This window comes from Anomaloglossus baeobatrachus, chromosome 5, assembly GCF_048569485.1.
Source record: "Anomaloglossus baeobatrachus isolate aAnoBae1 chromosome 5, aAnoBae1.hap1, whole genome shotgun sequence".
Classification (NCBI taxonomy): Eukaryota; Metazoa; Chordata; class Amphibia; order Anura; family Aromobatidae; genus Anomaloglossus; species Anomaloglossus baeobatrachus.
The window spans coordinates 103672014-103695907 of NC_134357.1; the positions used below are offsets into that span (position 1 = coordinate 103672014).

Consider the following 23894-nt stretch of genomic DNA (forward strand, 5'->3'; position numbering starts at 1 on the left):
GGCACCCTTATCAATTTCTTGATTTGAACACTCCTAACTACTTTTTACTGACTTACTGAAGCACTAAATTGGTTTTGTAACCTCATTGAGCTTTGAACTTCATAGGCAGGTGTATCCAATCATGAGAAAAGGTATTTAAGGTGGCCACTTGCAAGTCGTTCTCCTATTTGAATCTTCTATGACGAGTGGCATCATAGGCTCCTCAAAACAAGTCTCAAATGATCTGAAAACAAAGATTATTCAACATAGTTGTTCAGGGGAAGGATACAAAAAGTTGTCTCAGAGATTTAAACTTTCAGTTTCCACTGTGAGGAACATAGTAAGGAAATGGAAGAACACAGGTACAGTTCTTGTTAAGCCCAGAAGTGTCAGGCCAAGAAAAATAACAGAAAGGCAGAGAAGAAGAATGGTGAGAACAGCCAAGGACAATCCAGAGACCACCTCCAAAGACCTGCAGCATCATCTTGCTGCAGATGGTGTCACTGTGCATCGGTCAACAATACAGCGCACGTTGCACAAGGAGAAGCTGTATGGGAGAGTGATGTGAAAGAAGCCGTTTCTGCAATCACGCCACAAACAGAGTCGCCTGAGGTATGCAAAAGCACATTTGGACAAGCCAGTTACATTTTGGAAGAAGATCCTGTCGACTGATGAAACAAAGATTGAGTTGTTTGGTCATACAAAAAGGCGTTATGAATGGAGGCAAAAAAACACGGCATTCAAAGAAAAGCACTTGCTACCCACAGTAAAATTTGGTGAAGGTTCCATCATGCTTTGGGGCTGTATGGCCAATGCCGGCACCAAGAATCTTGTAAAAGTTGAGGGTCGCATGGATTCAACTCAGTATCAGCAGATTCTTGACAATAATGTGCAAGAATCAGTGATGAAGTTGAAGTTACGCAGGGGATGGATATTTCAGCAAGACAATGATCCAAAACACCGCTCCAGATCTACTCAGGCATTCATGCAGAGGAACAATTACAATGTTCTGGAATGGCATTCCCAGTCCCCAGACCTGAATATCATTGAACATCTGTGGGATGATTTGAAGCGGCTGTCCATGCTCGGCGACCATCAAACTTAACTGAACTGGAATTGTTTTGTAAATAGGAATGGTCACAAATACCTTCATCCAGGATCCAGGAACTCATTAAAAGCTACAGAAAGCGCCTAGAGGCTGTGATTTTTGCAAAAGGAGGATCTACAAAATATTAATATTACTTTTATGTTGAGGTGCCCATACTTTTGCACCTGTCAAATTTTGTTTAAATGCGGATTGAAAATTTTCTGTTAGTACAATAAACCTCATTTCAATCCAGAAATATTACTCAGTCCATCAGTTATTAGATATATGAAACTGAAATAGCTGGTGCAAAAACCCAAATTGTTATAAAGAAAAAAGGTTAACATTAATAGGGGTGCCCAAACTTTTTCATATGACTGTAAATAGAACACATGAAAATAAGCCACCTGGTAATAAATCTTATAAGAGAAATCTTCTTCTTTCACCTCCTGGATTGATCTTTAACTCTCAATTCATGAGTATAATCTTGAGTTCAGTGAAGACAAATTTTGTTATTAATGAGATAGGAGATAACAGTTTGTGCTTTTAAAATTCTATGGAGGGGCAGGGAGAGGCGCAAAGACAGTGGAACCTTGGATTAAGAGTAACTTGGTTTGAGAGCGTTTTGCAATACCAGAAAAGCTTTTTACAAATGTATAAACTTGGTTTAAGAGCAATGATTTGCAATAAGAGCAAATTCCCACCATGTACACTTCCGGTTCCGGCCTTTCACGGAGTTCTGACCCGCTCTGGAGGTAACTTTCTGTCTATATGTACTGTTTACTGTATACAGTATACTATCGCACAATACAGTACATACTATATAGCATATCTATCAATTTGCATTTGTGGATACAGTATTGTACTCTCTTTCGGCTAACCAGTAGAGCCCATTGCTTGTATTGTACCTCTCACACACGAACAATTCTATTGTAAGCTAATGTGCAGTTAAATTTAATATGTGTTTTACTGTACAGTATTTTGTATTAGTGTACGGTAATAATTTTATATGAATACAGTAAATTATTTTGTATTACTGTAATACATTTGTATAAATACTGTAAATATTTTTGGGTTGTGGAACGAATTGTCTGCGTTTCAATTATTTCCTATGGGAAAATTTGCTTTGATATAAGAGTAACTTGGTTTAAGAGCACAGTCCCGGAACCAATTTTGCTCGTAATCCAAGGTTCCACTGTACACTGCAAGTTCTGAAACCAGAGATCCAGCTTTCCATAGAACTTTATAAGCACCAGTTGTCCTCTTATTTCTCAGAAATGAAAAAAAAATCTGTATTTACTAAAAGGAGAATCTACCTGTGAATTAAGAATAAATGGTCAGTCCAGGAAGAAGTTAAAATAAAATTTATCAAACGACGGTTACTCTTTAAGGTTACATTTGGTCGCCTGTAGCGATTTATAGACACAACATTTGAAGCGTATCTAATTGATTTTAGTTTTTCCCCCCCATAAAACAAAAATACTCTTCTTATGTAAATCTTCTTATGTAAATCAAAATAACAATTTTTTTATGTAAATCCAGGGCTTTTACCTTAAATAACATCACCGAGTCATAAAAGCTTTAATAAATCAGTTTCATTATTCTATAACAAACAAGAGATGTAAAGTAACTCGCAGTCACATCAATAAAAGCATCAGTTTCAGAAGACGCCAGAAAAGCCATAATAAACAATAAATGTAATTAAGCGGAGAGCACAGTGTTGTAATGCTCACACATAAAAATTGATATGATCACATCTCTACTTTATATATAATCGTCTAGTGTCAACGATGAGACCGGGAGACTAAAGACTCCACAATCCGTAAGGCCGATTCTGTACATCCATCAAAGTTTGAATGCGTAAATCCATCTCCACCGCATAGAAGGAAAGGCTCGCTGTGCAGAGTTATCTGACCTGGACAATCCGGAAAAGCCTCTGTAACCTGCAACGTAAATCATAGCAATCTGTCAGCAATAGAAGTCAGCGACAACAAAGGCTAGAACACAAGCGAACACTAATAGAGTATTTCTACAAGACAAAATGCCATCAACATGCCAACCACTGGCGGACACACACAGAAATGGACCCTGGTGCAACAATATATGGGCCCTCTACAGCCCAATAGCCCATCACAATGCACAATTCCACCCGCTTTGGAGGAAGTTATGGGCTCCCTAACCTCTTGGGCCCTTGTGTGGCCACACAGGTTGCAGCAATGATATGTCCACACCAGATGCAAATGATAGCATAAAGTAATGAGTGACATGTGACATTCTAATAATCACATCTGCCGACAGGGGAGGGTCAGGAAGCCCCCAAAGAAAATACATCCTGTAAAAAAAGTTCTATCGTTGTACTGTTGTGAAAAACTTAAAAGGGAACCTGACAGCACATACATGCTGCCAAATCTACGGGCACTATGTTTAGGCACTGGCTGTTTGATATCAGTCAGGTATGTTTGCCCTTGAAATACTGTGGCGTTTCAAGAAAAAAATACTTTAAAAACCACGGGGGACCGAGTAGCACAGGAGAATAATGGGAGAGACATTTCCCTGGCAACTTCTCTTCAACCACTACCGATCTATCCCTATACATGCACACATAGAGACCTGTCACTCCAGGGGTGCGGGTGGGGAGAAGCCACTGGGGACCGGCCTATCCAAATAGTCCCCCATGCGGCTCAGTCCCTGGTGGCTTTTAAAGTAGGTTTTTCTCTGAAAGGCTGCAGCATTTCAGAGATTAATATATATATGGCTGAAAATATAGAGCCAGTGCATGATATATCCTGTTCATTGATCGGGCATGTATCAGCTGTCAGGTGGTGGTCTCATATAGGTTGTTTTTGTGTACTTCATTAAAAGAACATACCAGGAGCTTTCCCTGGCTTACACTTTTACATTCTAATAGGCCCTCAATTACCAGATGGACAGCCAATGGTATGTTCTTCTGGCCTCCACCTGGGGTACCTGCTGACAGTGGCCACAAACAGTCTGCATCTAGCCTAACACCGAAGACACAGTGCATGTCAGCACTAACCCATATAACCAGCAGCGGTACATTGTTCATCACTTCTTTTGCTTATTCATTTGCAAATTTTATTATGAGGGATAATGGTTAAGGAACGGTTGCTGTTATACTGACACCATGCTGTTAAGACTGCTTTGTTTCACATGTTTAGGCAATAACATAGGCAAATATAGTGGCATCCATTACTCAGAGACTTCCAGGGGTGGGATTCAAATTTTTAACAACAGGTTCTCTGTAAACCCCGCCCATTTGACAACCACACCCATTCTGTAACCACACCCATTTTGTTAGCCACACCCATTTTCACGCACTTTCCTCAACCAAAAAATCCACGTAATTTAATGCATAATCTCTTTCCCCTTCTTCCCTTCCTCCACCGTCACTCACCTGTCCAGCACCAGATGTTCCAGTCACTGTCAGTCATATTGTATTAAACGTTTTTTCTACAATTTTTAAAAATTATTACTAAAGGAGCCCTGCTAAAATTGGAACGGACGACCTTCCCCATACAGATCTCATCCCATGTGGCTGCTTTCCCTTGCAGATCCCATCCCATGTGGTCTCTCCCCCCCTGAAGATCCCATCCCATTATGGCCTCTTTCCCCCTACTGTGAGCTCCACACAACAAATGAAGTGAGCCTCGCGGTCAGCGGTGACGTCACTCAGGTTACCCATAGCCACAGCTGGAGTCCCATGGGGTCTCTTTCACCTGCAGATCCCATCCCATGTGGTCTCTTTCACCTGCAGATCCCATCTCATTATGGCCTCTTTCCCCCTACAGATCCCATCTCATTATTGCCTCTTTCCCCCTACAGATCCCATCTCATTATGGCCTCTTTCCCCCTGCAGATCCCATCCCATTATGGCCTCTTTCCCCCTGCAGATCCCATCCCATTATGGCCTCTTTCCCCAGCAGATTTCATCCCATGTGCTCCTTTTCCACTGCAGATCATGTCCCATATGACTCCTTTTCCCATATAGCTGCCATCTTAATGTGGCTTAATTTCCCCATATAGCTCCCATCTTATGTGGCCCCTCTCCCCATATAGCTCCCATCTTATGTGGTTTCCTTTCCCCATATAGCTGCCATCTTATGTGGTCTCTTTTCCCCATATAGCTCCCATCTTATGTGGTCTCCTTTCCCCATATAGCTCCCATCTTATGTGGTCTCCTTTCCCCATATAGCTGCCATCTCTATGTGGCTTCCTTTCCCCATATAGCTCCCATCTTATGTGGTCTCCTTTCCCCATATAGCTGCCATCTTTATGTGGCTTCCTTTCCCCATATAGCTCCCATCTTATGTGGCCCTTTCCCCATATAGCTCCCATCTTATGTGGTCTCCTTTCCCCATATAGCTCCCATCTTATGTGGCCCCTCTCCCCATATAGCTCCTATCTTATGTGGCCTCTTCTCCCCATATAGCTCCCATCTTATGCGGCCCCTTACCCCATATAGCTGCCATCTTATGCGGCTCCTCTCCCTGCTCCCTGCATCTTCGTCTCACTGAGCGCTTACCTGCTCCAAGCACCAACGGCCTCTCCTCTGTCTTCCGTCCTCCTCCGCGGCACTCTGCAATCACACTGACGCTGACAGACGGCAGTAGGAGGAGCTACCTCCTCACACTGCCATGACTTCTCTGCAGTGTCAGCGCATCGCTGCACGCCGGGTCAGGGAGCAGACAGGCTCCACTGAACCCGGAATTGCGGCGCGGAGGTACGGGGATTCATTTGTGTTAAGGCTACTTTACATGCTGCGACATCGCTAGTGATCTCATTAGCGATGTGAAATTCTAGAGCGCAAGTGCGATCTTTCGAGATCGTACATAGGTCATTTTACGCATGTGCGATCTCGACAGGTCGCACTTGCGATCTAGAATTTCACATCGCTAATGAGATCGCTAGCGATGTCGCAGCATGTAAAGTAGCCTTTAGAGTCTTAAAGACACTAACACAAATGAATATAAGGAACCGGATCACCGGAGCTGTTTGTTGCCGGTTCGGGGAACCGGCTGCTATTTTAACAACCGGTTCTCCAGAACCGGCTGAATCCCACCCCTGGAGACTTCCATGTTAATAAAGTGGAAGATGGTCATATGGAAGACTAAAGGAAGCTCTTTTAGCCTCTGGCTAATATAACTAATTGTTTAGCACAGGGATGGGAAACTTTGGCCCATGCTCCGCCAACGATCCTCAAATGTCTTTTTCTCCAACCCCTGGACAAATTCCATGGGACCCCAGTGCTTGAGCTGGCAGCCCATTTTGCTGGCCCTTTAATCCCTCCTTATACTGAGAGCATGCACACACAATGTTCATCACTGAACACTGCGGTGCATGCAATGATGGATTACGTCCTGAAGCTGGCCAGTTCCACCATCGGGACCTACTTTGTGGGCAGAATCAGCATACTTTGCACTCCTGTGTCACCGATGTAGACGTTGCCCCATTGTCTATAGTGATATATATAGTGTAGCCCCAGCGTCACCAGTGATGTTTATGCTGCAGCCACAGTGTCTTCTATGTGATGAATATTCCTCAGCCCCAGCGTCTCCTGTGATGTATATGCCACAGCCCCAGTGTCTCCTGTGATGTCCATGCCACAGACCCAGCGTCTCCTGTTATGTATATACTGAAGCCCCAGCATCTCTTATGTGTTGTACATGCTGCGGCCTATGTGAAGTATATGCTTATTCTTCATAGTCTTTTGTGTTATGTATATACACCAGCCCCATTGTCTCCTATGTGATGAATGTGCTCTAGCCACAGTGTCTCCTGTGTGATGTATATACTTCAGTCCCAGCATCTCCTGTATGATATATATGCTCCAGTCCAAGTGTCTCCTATGTGATATATATGCTGCAACCTCAGCATCTACTATGTGATGTATATGCTGCAGCCCCAGCATCTCTTATGGGATGCATATGCTACAGCCCCAGTATCTTCTATGTGATGTACATGCTTCAACCCAAGCAGCTCCTATTTGATGTTTATGCTCCAGCCCCAATGTCTCCTATGTGATATATACAGTAGTCTCAGTGTCTCCTATGTGATGAGTGTAAAGGAGTCTCAATGTTTCCTTTTTGATGAGTGTACAGTACTCTAGGTGTCTCCTATGTGACGTGCGTATAAGTCTTAAGGGTGCTTTACATGCTTCGACATCGCTAACGATATATCGTCGGGGTCACGTCGTTAGTGACACACATCCGGCACCGTTAGCGACATCGCAGCATGTGACAAGAAAGATAGATGATCAACGAGCAATGAGGAAGGAAGGAGCGATTTGCCCGTGTCGCACAACCGACGGGGGCGGGTACGCTTGCTAGCGATATCGGTACCGATTTCGCAGCGTGTAAAGTACCCTTTAGTGTCTCCTATGTGATGTATATATAAAAATCTTGATGTCCTTTATGTGACAATCCAGCTACTGCTTGAGTTCCATAAATGTTGCATGAACAGTGATGAATTTCCCAATGTGTGGAGACTTGCAGTGTATTATCCATCTGTGTTCGGTACAACTTACTGCTGCAATCAGTTCTTTTCAAATTTGATTGCAAAGAATCGACTGCGCTCCAGACCGATGCAAACCTGGAAAAGCAGTTGCGAGTAACAACATCATCAATATCATCAAACATCACATGTCCTACCAAAAAGAATCAGTTCACGATATTATATCAGGTGTGAGTTTATTAAATGTTTGACCAAATACAGCAGGATAACTTTCAAATTTATAATTTTGTACGGGCCCAAACGGTGGTGAAAACATCCAACTGGCCGTTGGCAGAAAAACGTATTCCTACCCCTGTTTAAGTAAAACATATGGATTACCAGTATTGATCTACATCCTAACATAGAACCCAGTAGGCACCGTGTTACACATTATTTTACACATTATTATGAAATATGGTAACATTAAATACATTGTTACTTTAAATACGAACCAACTAACTAGTCAATGGGGAATTAACAATTATTTAAACTATGCAAAAAAAGAACTCCCAGTGTTAAATTTGTACATTTTAGACTGGTTTACGGAAGAATTTAGTAAGATAAATAATTGGTTGAATGAGTGATGTAAATGGCGGTGCAATGTTTGTATGTTTGTATAAACAGAGCAGCTCAGATATTCAAAGATGAGGCTATAGATTTGTATCAAGAGCTGTATTCTAAGCACACTTGATGTAATTAGAAGTACTGAATGATGAGAAGAAATTTTATTCCCTTAGAAATCTTTTTTTTCTTTATATCATATAACTACAGCCTTTAAAGGGAAAACATAACCAAACATTATATATTATTTAAATCATGTTTTAATTCTATAAATATACTTTAGCATTTAGTTCTCAATTTTTATATCATTGGTATTAAGAAAAATAATCTTGAAATGTTCCAGCTCGCAGACTGGTCACTAGTGCAGAAAGAATACATTGACATTTTTTTGTTTTCTGTAGCTCACTTGCCGGATTTACTGTATAGGCTGCCACAGTTTAAGCAGAGCCATTTCATTATCATTAGAGGGTGTCCAATTTTGTTTAAATTCATATTGTGCTTAGGTGGCTGTTCAATATATACACCAGGGCAAATACAGTATATCACAAAAGTGATATTAATCGGTGTCTTACATTTTTTAGAGGGCATGCCAAATTTGCACTGTTATACTGGTACACTGGCTACTTTACATTGTATCAAAGTGTAATATCTTCAGTGTTGTCCAATGAAAAGATATTTACAAAAAATGTGAGGGATGTACTTATTTTAAGTGATCTACTATATATTAAACATTTCTCCATTAGATGCCATATAGTATCATCCATTACCACAGGATCACCATAATTTTTGGGGTTTTTTGTTTTTTTTTATTGGATACCTTTGTTTGGAACAGGTTAATCCCCTATGCCATTCAGAACAATGCTGCCCCACAAAAAAAAAATCCTTATGGCATCCGAATGAGACATTGGTGATGAGAGATTTATTTAATTTACAAGTTGTGCTCAAAAGTTTACATACCCCAGCAGATTTTTTGCTTTCTTGACCTTTTTTCAGAGAATATGAATAACACAAAATCTTTATTCCACTCATGGTTAGTGGTTGGGTGAAGCCATTTATTGTCAAACTACTGTGTTTTCTCTTTTCAAATCAAAATAACAACCAAAAACATCCAAATGTCCCTAATCAAAAGTTCACATACCCCAGTTCTTAATACTGTGTATTTCCCCCGCTAACATCAATGACAGCTTGAAGTCTTTTGTGGTTATTGTGCTTTATTTTCTCAGATGGTAAAGCTGCTCATTCTACTTTGCCAAAAGCCTCCAGTTCCTGTAAATTCTTGGGCTTTGTTTCATGAACTGTGTGCTTGAGTTCCCCCCAGAGTGGCTCAATGATATTGAGGTCAAGAGGCTGAGATGGCCACTCCAGAACTTTCACTTTGTTCTGTTGTAGCCAATAATTGGTCGACTTGGCCTTGTGTTTTGGATCGTTGTCATGTTGGAACGTTCAAGTATGTCCTATGCGCAGCTTCCAGGCTGAGTGGTGCAAATTTGCCTCCAATATTTGCTGATAACGTGCTGCATTCATCTTTCCTTCAACTTTGACCAAGTTTCCTGTGCCTTTGTAGCTCACACATCCCCACATCATGAGCGATCCACCTCTGTGCTTTATAGTAGGAATGGTGTTCCTTTCATCATAGGCTTTGTTGACACCTCTCCAAATGTAATGTTTATGGTTGTGGCCAAAATGTTAAATTTTGGTCTCGTCACTCCAAATTACCTTGTTCCAGAAGTTTGGAGGCTTGTCTCTGTGCTGTTTGGCATATTGTAGGCAAGATACTTTGTGTCATTTTCACAGTAATGGCTTTCTTCTGGCAGCTCAACCATGCAATCCAACCATGCAGCCCATTTTTCTTCATGTGCCTCCTTATTGTGCATCTTGAAACAGCCACACCGCTAGTTTTCAGTCCTGTATTTGAACTGATCTTATTTGTGCGTTTTTCTTTGCATCCCAAACAATTTTTCTGGCAGTTGTGGCTGAAATTTTTGTTTGTTTACCTGATTGTGGTTTGGTTTTTACAGAGCCCCTGATTTTCCATTTATTAATCACAGTTTGAACACTTCTGACTGACATTATCAATTCCTTGGATATCTTTTTGTATCCCTTTCCTGTTTTATACAGTTCAACTATCTTTTCCCATAGATCCGTTAACAATTCTTTTGCTTTCCCCATGACTCACAATAAAGAAACATCAGTGGCTGAATGAAAGATACAAGCATCTGTCTGGATCCCAGAAACTTACTCAGCTTTTATGCACACACACTGATTAGAAGCAAACAGGTCACAGGTGAGGATGTTACCTTTATTAGCCATTCAAACCCATTTGTGTAAACTTCTGTGCATGTTATCAGGCCAAAATCACCAGGGCATGTGATCTTTTGATCAGGGTCATTTGGATGTTTTTGGTTGTCATTATGTTTGATTTAAAAAGAGAACACACAGTAGCTTGACAATAAATGGCTTCACCCCACAACTAACCATGAGTGGAAAAAAAAGATTTTGTGTTATCATTTATATTCTCTGAAAAAAGCAAAAAATCTGCCGGGGTATGTAAACTTGTGAGCACAACTGTATATGTCTCATCACTTACATTAAATAAACATGTAATCCTGATGAAAATATTGCTTCAGAGGTGGTTTTCGAGAATAGGGTGCCGGAGGGCAAAGACATTTTCATCTAAATCCCTAATGCTATATGCTTAATGCTGTAGTTTTAACTAATTTCTAATATACTTGCATTAACAACTCCCTATCCTTCCCTAACTACACTATCTAACTGCTATTGTATTTTTCTTTACTATTTCCTCTGTGATGATGCTTCGTTTGAGAATCCTAAGGCATGAGGGAGTGGCACACTTCACACTGAGCATTCTGTAAATGCGCACTGACAGTGTGCTCTGCTTTGTGTTGCCTGCTCGTTACTACTAATCTTTGCCGGCCACAGAGAGCGGACTGAATAGGATAACTGAAGTGAGCACTAATATATATATTATGAGTGCAAGCCAAAAATTACATACTATATACGGATAAGGCTGCACATCAAACTTAGATAATGGTATAATGCCTCAAGCATATGGACAAATATTGGAATATACAATGAAAAATGCTACTTGCTAATTTGAACATGTGAATAATGAATTGCATACCTGCCATGAATATTAGGAAAAAGGAGATATTTAGCAATCGCATTGATCAATGTAACTGAGCCCCAAGGCCTCGTCAAGGCATATCTCTATATTGGGGTCCCTAGCTCTGTGACCCTAACTGTGTGTCATCTCATTGCAATTAAAAACTGCTATGGGTGGAGAGGGGTAACTAAGGACTTTCTTATATAGGAGATGGAAAAAACATGGCCGAAAGGGGCGGAGCTGTGTTCACATTCAGAAAAAAAAACTACATATAACTGAATAGGATAACTGAAGTGAGCACTAATATATATATTATGAGTGCAAGCCAAAAATCACATACTATATACGGATAAGGCTGCACATCAAACTTAGATAATGGTATAATGCCTCAAGCATATGGACAAATATTGGAATATACAATGAAAAATGCTACTTGCTAATTTGAACATGTGAATAATGAATTGCATACCTGCCATGAATATTAGGAAAAAGGAGATATTTAGCAATCGCATTGATCAATGTAACTGAGCCCCAAGGCCTCGTCAAGGCATATCTCTATATTGGGGTCCCTAGCTCTGTGACCCTAACTGTGTGTCATCTCATTGCAATTAAAAACTGCTATGGGTGGAGAGGGGTAACTAAGGACTTTCTTATATAGGAGATGGAAAAAACATGGCCGAAAGGGGCGGAGCTGTGTTCACATTCAGAAAAAAAACTACATATAACTGAATAGGATAACTGAAGTGAGCACTAATATATATATTATGAGTGCAAGCCAAAAATTACATACTATATACGGATAAGGCTGCACATCAAACTTAGATAATGGTATAATGCCTCAAGCATATGGACAAATATTGGAATATACAATGAAAAATGCTACTTGCTAATTTGAACATGTGAATAATGAATTGCATACCTGCCATGAATATTAGGAAAAAGGAGATATTTAGCAATCGCATTGATCAATGTAACTGAGCCCCAAGGCCTCGTCAAGGCATATCTCTATATTGGGGTCCCTAGCTCTGTGACCCTAACTGTGTGTCATCTCATTGCAATTAAAAACTGCTATGGGTGGAGAGGGGTAACTAAGGACTTTCTTATATAGGAGATGGAAAAAACATGGCCGAAAGGGGCGGAGCTGTGTTCACATTCAGAAAAAAAAACTACATATAACTGAATAGGATAACTGAAGTGAGCACTAATATATATATTATGAGTGCAAGCCAAAAATTACATACTATATACGGATAAGGCTGCACATCAAACTTAGATAATGGTATAATGCCTCAAGCATATGGACAAATATTGGAATATACAATGAAAAATGCTACTTGCTAATTTGAACATGTGAATAATGAATTGCATACCTGCCATGAATATTAGGAAAAAGGAGATATTTAGCAATCGCATTGATCAATGTAACTGAGCCCCAAGGCCTCGTCAAGGCATATCTCTATATTGGGGTCCCTAGCTCTGTGACCCTAACTGTGTGTCATCTCATTGCAATTAAAAACTGCTATGGGTGGAGAGGGTAACTAAGGACTTTCTTATATAGGAGATGGAAAAAACATGGCCGAAAGGGGCGGAGCTGTGTTCACATTCAGAAAAAAACCTACATATAACTGAATAGGATAACTGAAGTGAGCACTAATATATATATTATGAGTGCAAGCCAAAAATTACATACTATATACGGATAAGGCTGCACATCAAACTTAGATAATGGTATAATGCCTCAAGCATATGGATAAATATTGGAATATACAATGAAAAATGCTACTTGCTACTTTGAACATGTGAATAATGAATTGCATACCTGCCATGAATATTAGGAAAAAGGAGATATTTAGCAATCGCATTGATCAATGTAACTCAGCCCCAAGGCCTCGTCAAGGCATATCTCTATATTGGGGTCCCTAGCTCTGTGACCCTAACTGTGTGTCATCTCATTGCAATTAAAAACTGCTATGGGTGGAGAGGGGTAACTAAGGACTTTCTTATATAGGAGATGGAAAAAACATGGCCGAAAGGGGCGGAGCTGTGTTCACATTCAGAAAAAAAACTACATATAACTGAATAGGATAACTGAAGTGAGCACTAATATATATATTATGAGTGCAAGCCAAAAATTACATACTATATACGGATAAGGCTGCACATCAAACTTAGATAATGGTATAATGCCTCAAGCATATGGACAAATATTGGAATATACAATGAAAAATGCTACTTGCTAATTTGAACATGTGAATAATGAATTGCATACCTGCCATGAATATTAGGAAAAAGGAGATATTTAGCAATCGCATTGATCAATGTAACTGAGCCCCAAGGCCTCGTCAAGGCATATCTCTATATTGGGGTCCCTAGCTCTGTGACCCTAACTGTGTGTCATCTCATTGCAATTAAAAACTGCTATGGGTGGAGAGGGGTAACTAAGGACTTTCTTATATAAGAGATGGAAAAAACATGGCCGAAAGGGGCGGAGCTGTGTTCACATTCAGAAAAAAAACTACATATAACTGAATAGTTAACCACCTCATGTCCATCAAATTTTAGCTCATGGCACTCCAAAGAGCTACTTTATACACATTATATTGGGCATCAATGGATGTCCAAATCAAAGGAGTGACGCCATTATTCAATAAAAATAATCTTTATTTAAACATATATTTAAAATGTTTTAGCAAAAGGTACCGAATAAAAAGAGAGGCACGGACAGAAACAGTAATTACATCCCCATATTGATCACCCATCGATCAATGAGATGTTTACACCAAAAAACACAGGTGAATTTAAATAAATCAAATATTGCATGTTCTAGTGGACCAAACACAGACTCTGCGGTTTTGACCGCGTTTTTTTATCAATACTGCAAATATTCACTAATGCACAGTTCACCCATAAGTAATTTGTACTCATAAGAATAAATAAAATAAAAGAGTATATGGGTTCCCTTATAGCATAGGAAATGCAGTTTGGGCTTCAAAAGACCGTACAGTCACTATCGCAGAGCCCGGATAGCTCCACAGACACCAAAACTCATTAAAGATAGGCTAAACGCCTTAATCATGGCATAATTACAATGATATCAGACAAATATTCATTAAAGATAGGCTAACGCCCACCATAGTGTTATCACAATGATATCATGAAAGTACATCACCTGAATGAATGGTGTCCTGCCGTGACCCTCACACTCCTACACGTGTTTCGCAAATGGCTTTCTCGAGGAGCGTGTCAGAGGTGAGGGGCGGGTTGGTTTAAAAGCATCAAGTGACCAATAGAAAACAGAGAGCTCAAACCGCCCTTATCGCGTCAGAGCAGAACGCAGATTAATCCAATTATGGCGCATGACAATGGTTGCCACAGACGCTAATAAATGGACCTCCCACAAGTCGCGATCACGTGACCGTGATGTCATGACCCACATGATCGTGAGTCATGGCAACCACGTAACGCTACTGACGCGATGTGGGACGGCCAGCGAGCGGCACCAACAGACATGCGCACTGGGTAATCTATGATACTTAGAAAAACCAGAGAGGAAAATCTCATGCTTGGTTCCCATTATTAATACAAACCGCACAGATGGGCCTCAAAGGGCACATCTACACATAACATGATATTGAGACAACAAATAGTTATATTTTAGTATACACATATACATAATATAATATACATTAAACCCTTAAACATCATATACTATGTGGCATAAACCGCCAATCACACCACTCCACCAATATGAATAGCAATTTTTTGGCACTTTTTAATCGTCCCATTATCCCGAAAGCGGCTTGAAAAGTAGCTCCTTTTTTCCTGGCCATAGGGTCATCGGAAAAGAACATCTCTGTAGGTGTAGAGTTGGAACACTTCATAGATGATAATAAACCAAATATATGGTATCCTATTAAGCTGAAAAAACAGACAATTAAAATCATAAAAGAACAAAAACCCACCAAACACACCTGACTAAAAACAGGTATCACCTTGCACAGAATGCATAAAGCGTTACAAAACGTTAAAAAACGTCATATGGACATAAAACTTAATAACCCCAACTAGACATGAACAAAACAGGGTTACAAAAAAGCTGAGAACCCCATATTCTCATTCAATCCATTAGGAGTCAATGTTCCCAGCCTATAAATCCATTTACTTTCAACCTGGGCTAGGAACCTACCCAGGTCACCCCCCCTAGTCCCAAGAGACACCAGATCAATGCCTTTCGCTCTGAGCATAGTAGGGTTGCAGCCATGAAATTTTTTATAGTGTCTGGGAATAGTTTTTAACTGACTATCATCAGTAATACTTTTAGCTTTCTCAATGTCCAGACAGTGCTCACGGATTCTAATTTTTAGCTCTCTAGTGGTTAGCCCTACATAGACTTTTTTGCACGGGCACTCAATCCTATAAATCACTCCTTTAGAGGAACACGTGATCCGATGCCTAATATCGAACTCACGTGATCCATCAAAGTTGTGAAATTTCTTAGACTTCACAAGATTGGCACACGCTTTGCAAAGGCCACAGGGAAAAAAGCCTACCGATAATGGTTGGCTGGATATGTTCGTCCGAGAAGGTTCATAGTTGCTATGGACCAACATATCCCTCAAATTTTTACCACGTTTAGCCACAATAGATGGTCGTGATGGAAGAATCCTTTTTAAAACTGGATCCGTCAGTAGGATACTCCAGTGTTTTTGAACAATTGTCCTCATTTTATCCCACTTGTTGTTAAACGTGGTAATGAGACGCACTGTCTGGTCATTTTTTACTTTCACCTTGTTAGAAAAAAGGAGGGAATTCCTAGACAACCCTGCTGCTCTTTTGAACCCACGCCTGATTGTCCTCCGACTATACCCTCTTGATTCAAATCTATGGGCCAGTTCCTCAGAATGGGTCATAAAACTCGTGTCATCCGAGCAGATCCTCCTGACCCTGAGAAACTGGCCAATAGGAATCCCCTTAATTGTACTCTTGGGGTGTGCGGACGAAGCAAGTAATAAAGAATTGGTGGCAGTGGGTTTACGGAACACCTGAGTGGACAGCATGCCATCTGGCAATGCAACAATTCTTAAATCCAGAAAATTGATCTCTCGGCCATACTCGAAGGTGAGTTTAATGTTTAGATTATTTTGATTTAAACTCTGCATAAATTCCTGTAATCCACCCACATCACCCTCCCAGATGAACCACACATCATCAATATACCTGATCCAATTTAAGACCTGATGTGTACATAGGTTATTATCACTCACAAAGATCTGCCGCTCCCATGCCCCCAAAAAAAGGTTGGCATAGGATGGCGCACAACAAGCACCCATGGCAGTACCTTGAGTCTGTAGGTAGACCTTCCCATTGAATATGAAGATGTTGTGTGTCAGTATATACTCTAACAGAGTTAGAATTACCTCAGCCGTAGGTCGTGCAATATTACTAGACCCAAGATACCAAGAGACAGCTCTCAGACCATCAGGATGTCTAATAGAGGTATATAGGGATTCTATGTCAGCAGACACCATCACCATATTATCCTCTAGATGAATCCCATCCAAACGTCTGAGAGCCGCCGTGGTATCCTGAATGTAAGATGGTAACTCACATACCAACGGCTTCAAATAATAATCAATAACCTGACACACCAATTCAATGAGACTGCCATTCCCTGATATTATTGGTCTGCCAGGGGGGTTAGTTGGATCCTTGTGGATTTTAGGGATCAGGTACAGAGCCGGAAGCCGTGGATGAAGTTTTTTATGAGTGCAAGCCAAAAATTACATACTATATACGGATAAGGCTGCACATCAAACTTAGATAATGGTATAATGCCTCAAGCATATGGACAAATATTGGAATATACAATGAAAAATGCTACTTGCTAATTTGAACATGTGAATAATGAATTGCATACCTGCCATGAATATTAGGAAAAAGGAGATATTTAGCAATCGCATTGATCAATGTAACTGAGCCCCAAGGCCTCGTCAAGGCATATCTCTATATTGGGGTCCCTAGCTCTGTGACCCTAACTGTGTGTCATCTCATTGCAATTAAAAACTGCTATGGGTGGAGAGGGGTAACTAAGGACTTTCTTATATAGGAGATGGAAAAAACATGGCCGAAAGGGGCGGAGCTGTGTTCACATTCAGAAAAAAAACTACATATAACTTAATATGATAACTGAAGTGAGCACTAATATATATATTATGAGTGCAAGCCAAAAATTACATACTATATACGGATAAGGCTGCACATCAAACTTAGATAATGGTATAATGCCTCAAGCATATGGACAAATATTGGAATATACAATGAAAAATGCTACTTGCTAATTTGAACATGTGAATAATGAATTGCATACCTGCCATGAATATTAGGAAAAAGGAGATATTTAGCAATCGCATTGATCAATGTAACTGAGCCCCAAGGCCTCGTCAAGGCATATCTCTATATTGGGGTCCCTAGCTCTGTGACCCTAACTGTGTGTCATCTCATTGCAATTAAAAACTGCTATGGGTGGAGAGGGGTAACTAAGGACTGTCTTATATAGGAGATGGAAAAAACATGGCCGAAAGGGGCGGAGCTGTGTTCACATTCAGAAAAAAAACTACATATAACTGAACATATACATATAAGAAAGTCCTTAGTTACCCCTCTCCACCCATAGCAGTTTTTAATTGCAATGAGATGACACACAGTTAGGGTCACAGAGCTAGGGACCCCAATATAGAGATATGCCTTGACAAGGCCTTGGGGCTCAGTTACATTGATCAATGCGATTGCTAAATATCTCCTTTTTCCTAATATTCATGGCAGGTATGCAATTCATTATTCACATGTTCAAATTAGCAAGTAGCATTTTTCATTGTATATTCCAATATTTGTCCATATGCTTGAGGCATTATACCATTATCTAAGTTTGATGTGCAGCCTTATCCGTATATAGTATGTAATTTTTGGCTTGCACTCATAATATATATATTAGTGCTCACTTCAGTTATCCTATTCAGTTATATGTAGTTTTTTTTCTGAATGTGAACACAGCTCCGCCCCTTTCGGCCATGTTTTTTCCATCTCCTATATAAGAAAGTCCTTAGTTACCCCTCTCCACCCATAGCAGTTTTTAATTGCAATGAGATGACACACAGTTAGGGTCACAGAGCTAGGGACCCCAATATAGAGATATGCCTTGACGAGGCCTTGGGGCTCAGTTACATTGATCAATGCGATTGCTAAATATCTCCTTTTTCCTAATATTCATGGCAGGTATGCAATTCATTATTCACATGTTCAAATTAGCAAGTAGCATTTTTCATTGTATATTCCAATATTTGTCCATATGCTTGAGGCATTATACCATTATCTAAGTTTGATGTGCAGCCTTATCCGTATATAGTATGTAATTTTTGGCTTGCACTCATAATATATATATTAGTGCTCACTTCAGTTATCCTATTCAGTTATATGTAGTTTTTTTCTGAATGTGAACACAGCTCCGCCCCTTTCGGCCATGTTTTTTCCATCTCCTATATAAGAAAGTCCTTAGTTACCCCTCTCCACCCATAGCAGTTTTTAATTGCAATGAGATGACACACAGTTAGGGTCACAGAGCTAGGGACCCCAATATAGAGATATGCCTTGACGAGGCCTTGGGGCTCAGTTACATTGATCAATGCGATTGCTAAATATCTCCTTTTTCCTAATATTCATGGCAGGTATGCAATTCATTATTCACATGTTCAAATTAGCAAGTAGCATTTTTCATTGTATATTCCAATATTTGTCCATATGCTTGAGGCATTATACCATTATCTAAGTTTGATGTGCAGCCTTATCCGTATATAGTATGTAATTTTTGGCTTGCACTCATAATATATATATTAGTGCTCACTTCAGTTATCCTATTCAGTTATATGTAGTTTTTTTTCTGAATGTGAACACAGCTCCGCCCCTTTCGGCCATGTTTTTTCCATCTCCTATATAAGAAAGTCCTTAGTTACCCCTCTCCACCCATAGCAGTTTTTAATTGCAATGAGATGACACACAGTTAGGGTCACAGAGCTAGGGACCCCAATATAGAGATATGCCTTGACGAGGCCTTGGGGCTCAGTTACATTGATCAATGCGATTGCTAAATATCTCCTTTTTCCTAATATTCATGGCAGGTATGCAATTCATTATTCACATGTTCAAATTAGCAAGTAGCATTTTTCATTGTATATTCCAATATTTGTCCATATGCTTGAGGCATTATACCATTATCTAAGTTTGATGTGCAGCCTTATCCGTATATAGTATGTAATTTTTGGCTTGCACTCATAATATATATATTAGTGCTCACTTCAGTTATCCTATTCAGTTATATGTAGTTTTTTTTCTGAATGTGAACACAGCTCCGCCCCTTTCGGCCATGTTTTTTCCATCTCCTATATAAGAAAGTCCTTAGTTACCCCTCTCCACCCATAGCAGTTTTTAATTGCAATGAGATGACACACAGTTAGGGTCACAGAGCTAGGGACCCCAATATAGAGATATGCCTTGACGAGGCCTTGGGGCTCAGTTACATTGATCAATGCGATTGCTAAATATCTCCTTTTTCCTAATATTCATGGCAGGTATGCAATTCATTATTCACATGTTCAAATTAGCAAGTAGCATTTTTCATTGTATATTCCAATATTTGTCCATATGCTTGAGGCATTATACCATTATCTAAGTTTGATGTGCAGCCTTATCCGTATATAGTATGTAATTTTTGGCTTGCACTCATAATATATATATTAGTGCTCACTTCAGTTATCCTATTCTGTTATATGTAGTTTTTTTTTCTGAATGTGAACACAGCTCCGCCCCTTTCGGCCATGTTTTTTCCATCTCCTATATAAGAAAGTCCTTAGTTACCCCTCTCCACCCATAGCAGTTTTTAATTGCAATGAGATGACACACAGTTAGGGTCACAGAGCTAGGGACCCCAATATAGAGATATGCCTTGACGAGGCCTTGGGGCTCAGTTACATTGATCAATGCGATTGCTAAATATCTCCTTTTTCCTAACATTCATGGCAGGTATGCAATTCATTATTCACATGTTCAAATTAGCAAGTAGCATTTTTCATTGTATATTCCAATATTTGTCCATATGCTTGAGGCATTATACCATTATCTAAGTTTGATGTGCAGCCTTATCCGTATATAGTATGTATTTTTGGCTTGCACTCATAATATATATATTAGTGCTCACTTCAGTTATCCTATTCAGTTATATGTAGTTTTTTTTCTGAATGTGAACACAGCTCCGCCCCTTTCGGCCATGTTTTTTCCATCTCCTATATAAGAAAGTCCTTAGTTACCCCTCTCCACCCATAGCAGTTTTTAATTGCAATGAGATGACACACAGTTAGGGTCACAGAGCTAGGGACCCCAATATAGAGATATGCCTTGACGAGGCCTTGGGGCTCAGTTACATTGATCAATGCGATTGCTAAATATCTCCTTTTTCCTAATATTCATGGCAGGTATGCAATTCATTATTCACATGTTCAAATTAGCAAGTAGCATTTTTCATTGTATATTCCAATATTTGTCCATATGCTTGAGGCATTATACCATTATCTAAGTTTGATGTGCAGCCTTATCCGTATATAGTATGTAATTTTTGGCTTGCACTCATAATATATATATTAGTGCTCACTTCAGTTATCCTATTCAGTTATATGTAGTTTTTTTTCTGAATGTGAACACAGCTCCGCCCCTTTCGGCCATGTTTTTTCCATCTCCTATATAAGAAAGTCCTTAGTTACCCCTCTCCACCCATAGCAGTTTTTAATTGCAATGAGATGACACACAGTTAGGGTCACAGAGCTAGGGACCCCAATATAGAGATATGCCTTGACGAGGCCTTAGGGCTCAGTTACATTGATCAATGCGATTGCTAAATATCTCCTTTTTCCTAATATTCATGGCAGGTATGCAATTCATTATTCACATGTTCAAATTAGCAAGTAGCATTTTTCATTGTATATTCCAATATTTGTCCATATGCTTGAGGCATTATACCATTATCTAAGTTTGATGTGCAGCCTTATCCGTATATAGTATGTAATTTTTGGCTTGCACTCATAATATATATATTAGTGCTCACTTCAGTTATCCTATTCAGTTATATGTAGTTTTTTTTCTGAATGTGAACACAGCTCCGCCCCTTTCGGCCATGTTTTTTCCATCTCCTATATAAGAAAGTCCTTAGTTACCCCTCTCCACCCATAGCAGTTTTTAATTGCAATGAGATGACACACAGTTAGGGTCACAGAGCTAGGGACCCCAATATAGAGATATGCCTTGACGAGGCCTTGGGGCTCAGTTACATTGATCAATGCGATTGCTAAATATCTCCTTTTTCCTAACATTCATGGCAGGTATGCAATTCATTATTCACATGTTCAAATTAGCAAGTAGCATTTTTCATTGTATATTCCAATATTTGTCCATATGCTTGAGGCATTATACCATTATCTAAGTTTGATGTGCAGCCTTATCCGTATATAGTATGTAATTTTTGGCTTGCACTCATAATATATATATTAGTGCTCACTTCAGTTATCCTATTCAGTTATATGTAGTTTTTTTTCTGAATGTGAACACAGCTCCGCCCCTTTCGGCCATGTTTTTTCCATCTCCTATATAAGAAAGTCCTTAGTTACCCCTCTCCACCCATAGCAGTTTTTAATTGCAATGAGATGACACACAGTTAGGGTCACAGAGCTAGGGACCCCAATATAGAGATATGCCTTGACGAGGCCTTGGGGCTCAGTTACATTGATCAATGCGATTGCTAAATATCTCCTTTTTCCTAATATTCATGGCAGGTATGCAATTCATTATTCACATGTTCAAATTAGCAAGTAGCATTTTTCATTGTATATTCCAATATTTGTCCATATGCTTGAGGCATTATACCATTATCTAAGTTTGATGTGCAGCCTTATCCGTATATAGTATGTAATTTTTGGCTTGCACTCATAATATATATATTAGTGCTCACTTCAGTTATCCTATTCAGTTATATGTAGTTTTTTTTCTGAATGTGAACACAGCTCCGCCCCTTTCGGCCATGTTTTTTCCATCTCCTATATAAGAAAGTCCTTAGTTACCCCTCTCCACCCATAGCAGTTTTTAATTGCAATGAGATGACACACAGTTAGGGTCACAGAGCTAGGGACCCCAATATAGAGATATGCCTTGACGAGGCCTTGGGGCTCAGTTACATTGATCAATGCGATTGCTAAATATCTCCTTTTTCCTAATATTCATGGCAGGTATGCAATTCATTATTCACATGTTCAAATTAGCAAGTAGCATTTTTCATTGTATATTCCAATATTTGTCCATATGCTTGAGGCATTATACCATTATCTAAGTTTGATGTGCAGCCTTATCCGTATATAGTATGTAATTTTTGGCTTGCACTCATAATATATATATTAGTGCTCACTTCAGTTATCCTATTCAGTTATATGTAGTTTTTTTTCTGAATGTGAACACAGCTCCGCCCCTTTCGGCCATGTTTTTTCCATCTCCTATATAAGAAAGTCCTTAGTTACCCCTCTCCACCCATAGCAGTTTTTAATTGCAATGAGATGACACACAGTTAGGGTCACAGAGCTAGGGACCCCAATATAGAGATATGCCTTGACGAGGCCTTGGGGCTCAGTTACATTGATCAATGCGATTGCTAAATATCTCCTTTTTCCTAATATTCATGGCAGGTATGCAATTCATTATTCACATGTTCAAATTAGCAAGTAGCATTTTTCATTGTATATTCCAATATTTGTCCATATGCTTGAGGCATTATACCATTATCTAAGTTTGATGTGCAGCCTTATCCGTATATAGTATGTAATTTTTGGCTTGCACTCATAATATATATATTAGTGCTCACTTCAGTTATCCTATTCAGTTATATGTAGTTTTTTTTCTGAATGTGAACACAGCTCCGCCCCTTTCGGCCATGTTTTTTCCATCTCCTATATAAGAAAGTCCTTAGTTACCCCTCTCCACCCATAGCAGTTTTTAATTGCAATGAGATGACACACAGTTAGGGTCACAGAGCTAGGGACCCCAATATAGAGATATGCCTTGACGAGGCCTTGGGGCTCAGTTACATTGATCAATGCGATTGCTAAATATCTCCTTTTTCCTAATATTCATGGCAGGTATGCAATTCATTATTCACATGTTCAAATTAGCAAGTAGCATTTTTCATTGTATATTCCAATATTTGTCCATATGCTTGAGGCATTATACCATTATCTAAGTTTGATGTGCAGCCTTATCCGTATATAGTATGTAATTTTTGGCTTGCACTCATAATATATATATTAGTGCTCACTTCAGTTATCCTATTCAGTTATATGTAGTTTTTTTTCTGAATGTGAACACAGCTCCGCCCCTTTCGGCCATGTTTTTTCCATCTCCTATATAAGAAAGTCCTTAGTTACCCCTCTCCACCCATAGCAGTTTTTAATTGCAATGAGATGACACACAGTTAGGGTCACAGAGCTAGGGACCCCAATATAGAGATATGCCTTGACGAGGCCTTGGGGCTCAGTTACATTGATCAATGCGATT

At 39.6% G+C, this 23894-nt stretch overlaps 1 protein-coding gene across 1 annotated transcript in view; it reads right to left on the reverse strand.

Annotated features, from left to right (window-relative positions):
- Nucleotides 1-2613: 2613 nt before the first annotated feature.
- RNLS (renalase, FAD dependent amine oxidase) overlaps nucleotides 2614-23894 on the reverse strand; it is a 263379-nt gene continuing 242098 nt past the window's right edge. The window contains exon 7 of the mRNA XM_075352353.1: nucleotides 2614-3006. Coding sequence (XP_075208468.1) covers nucleotides 2848-3006 — 159 coding nt within the window. The 3' untranslated portion in view covers nucleotides 2614-2847. The remainder of the gene's footprint in view (nucleotides 3007-23894) is intronic.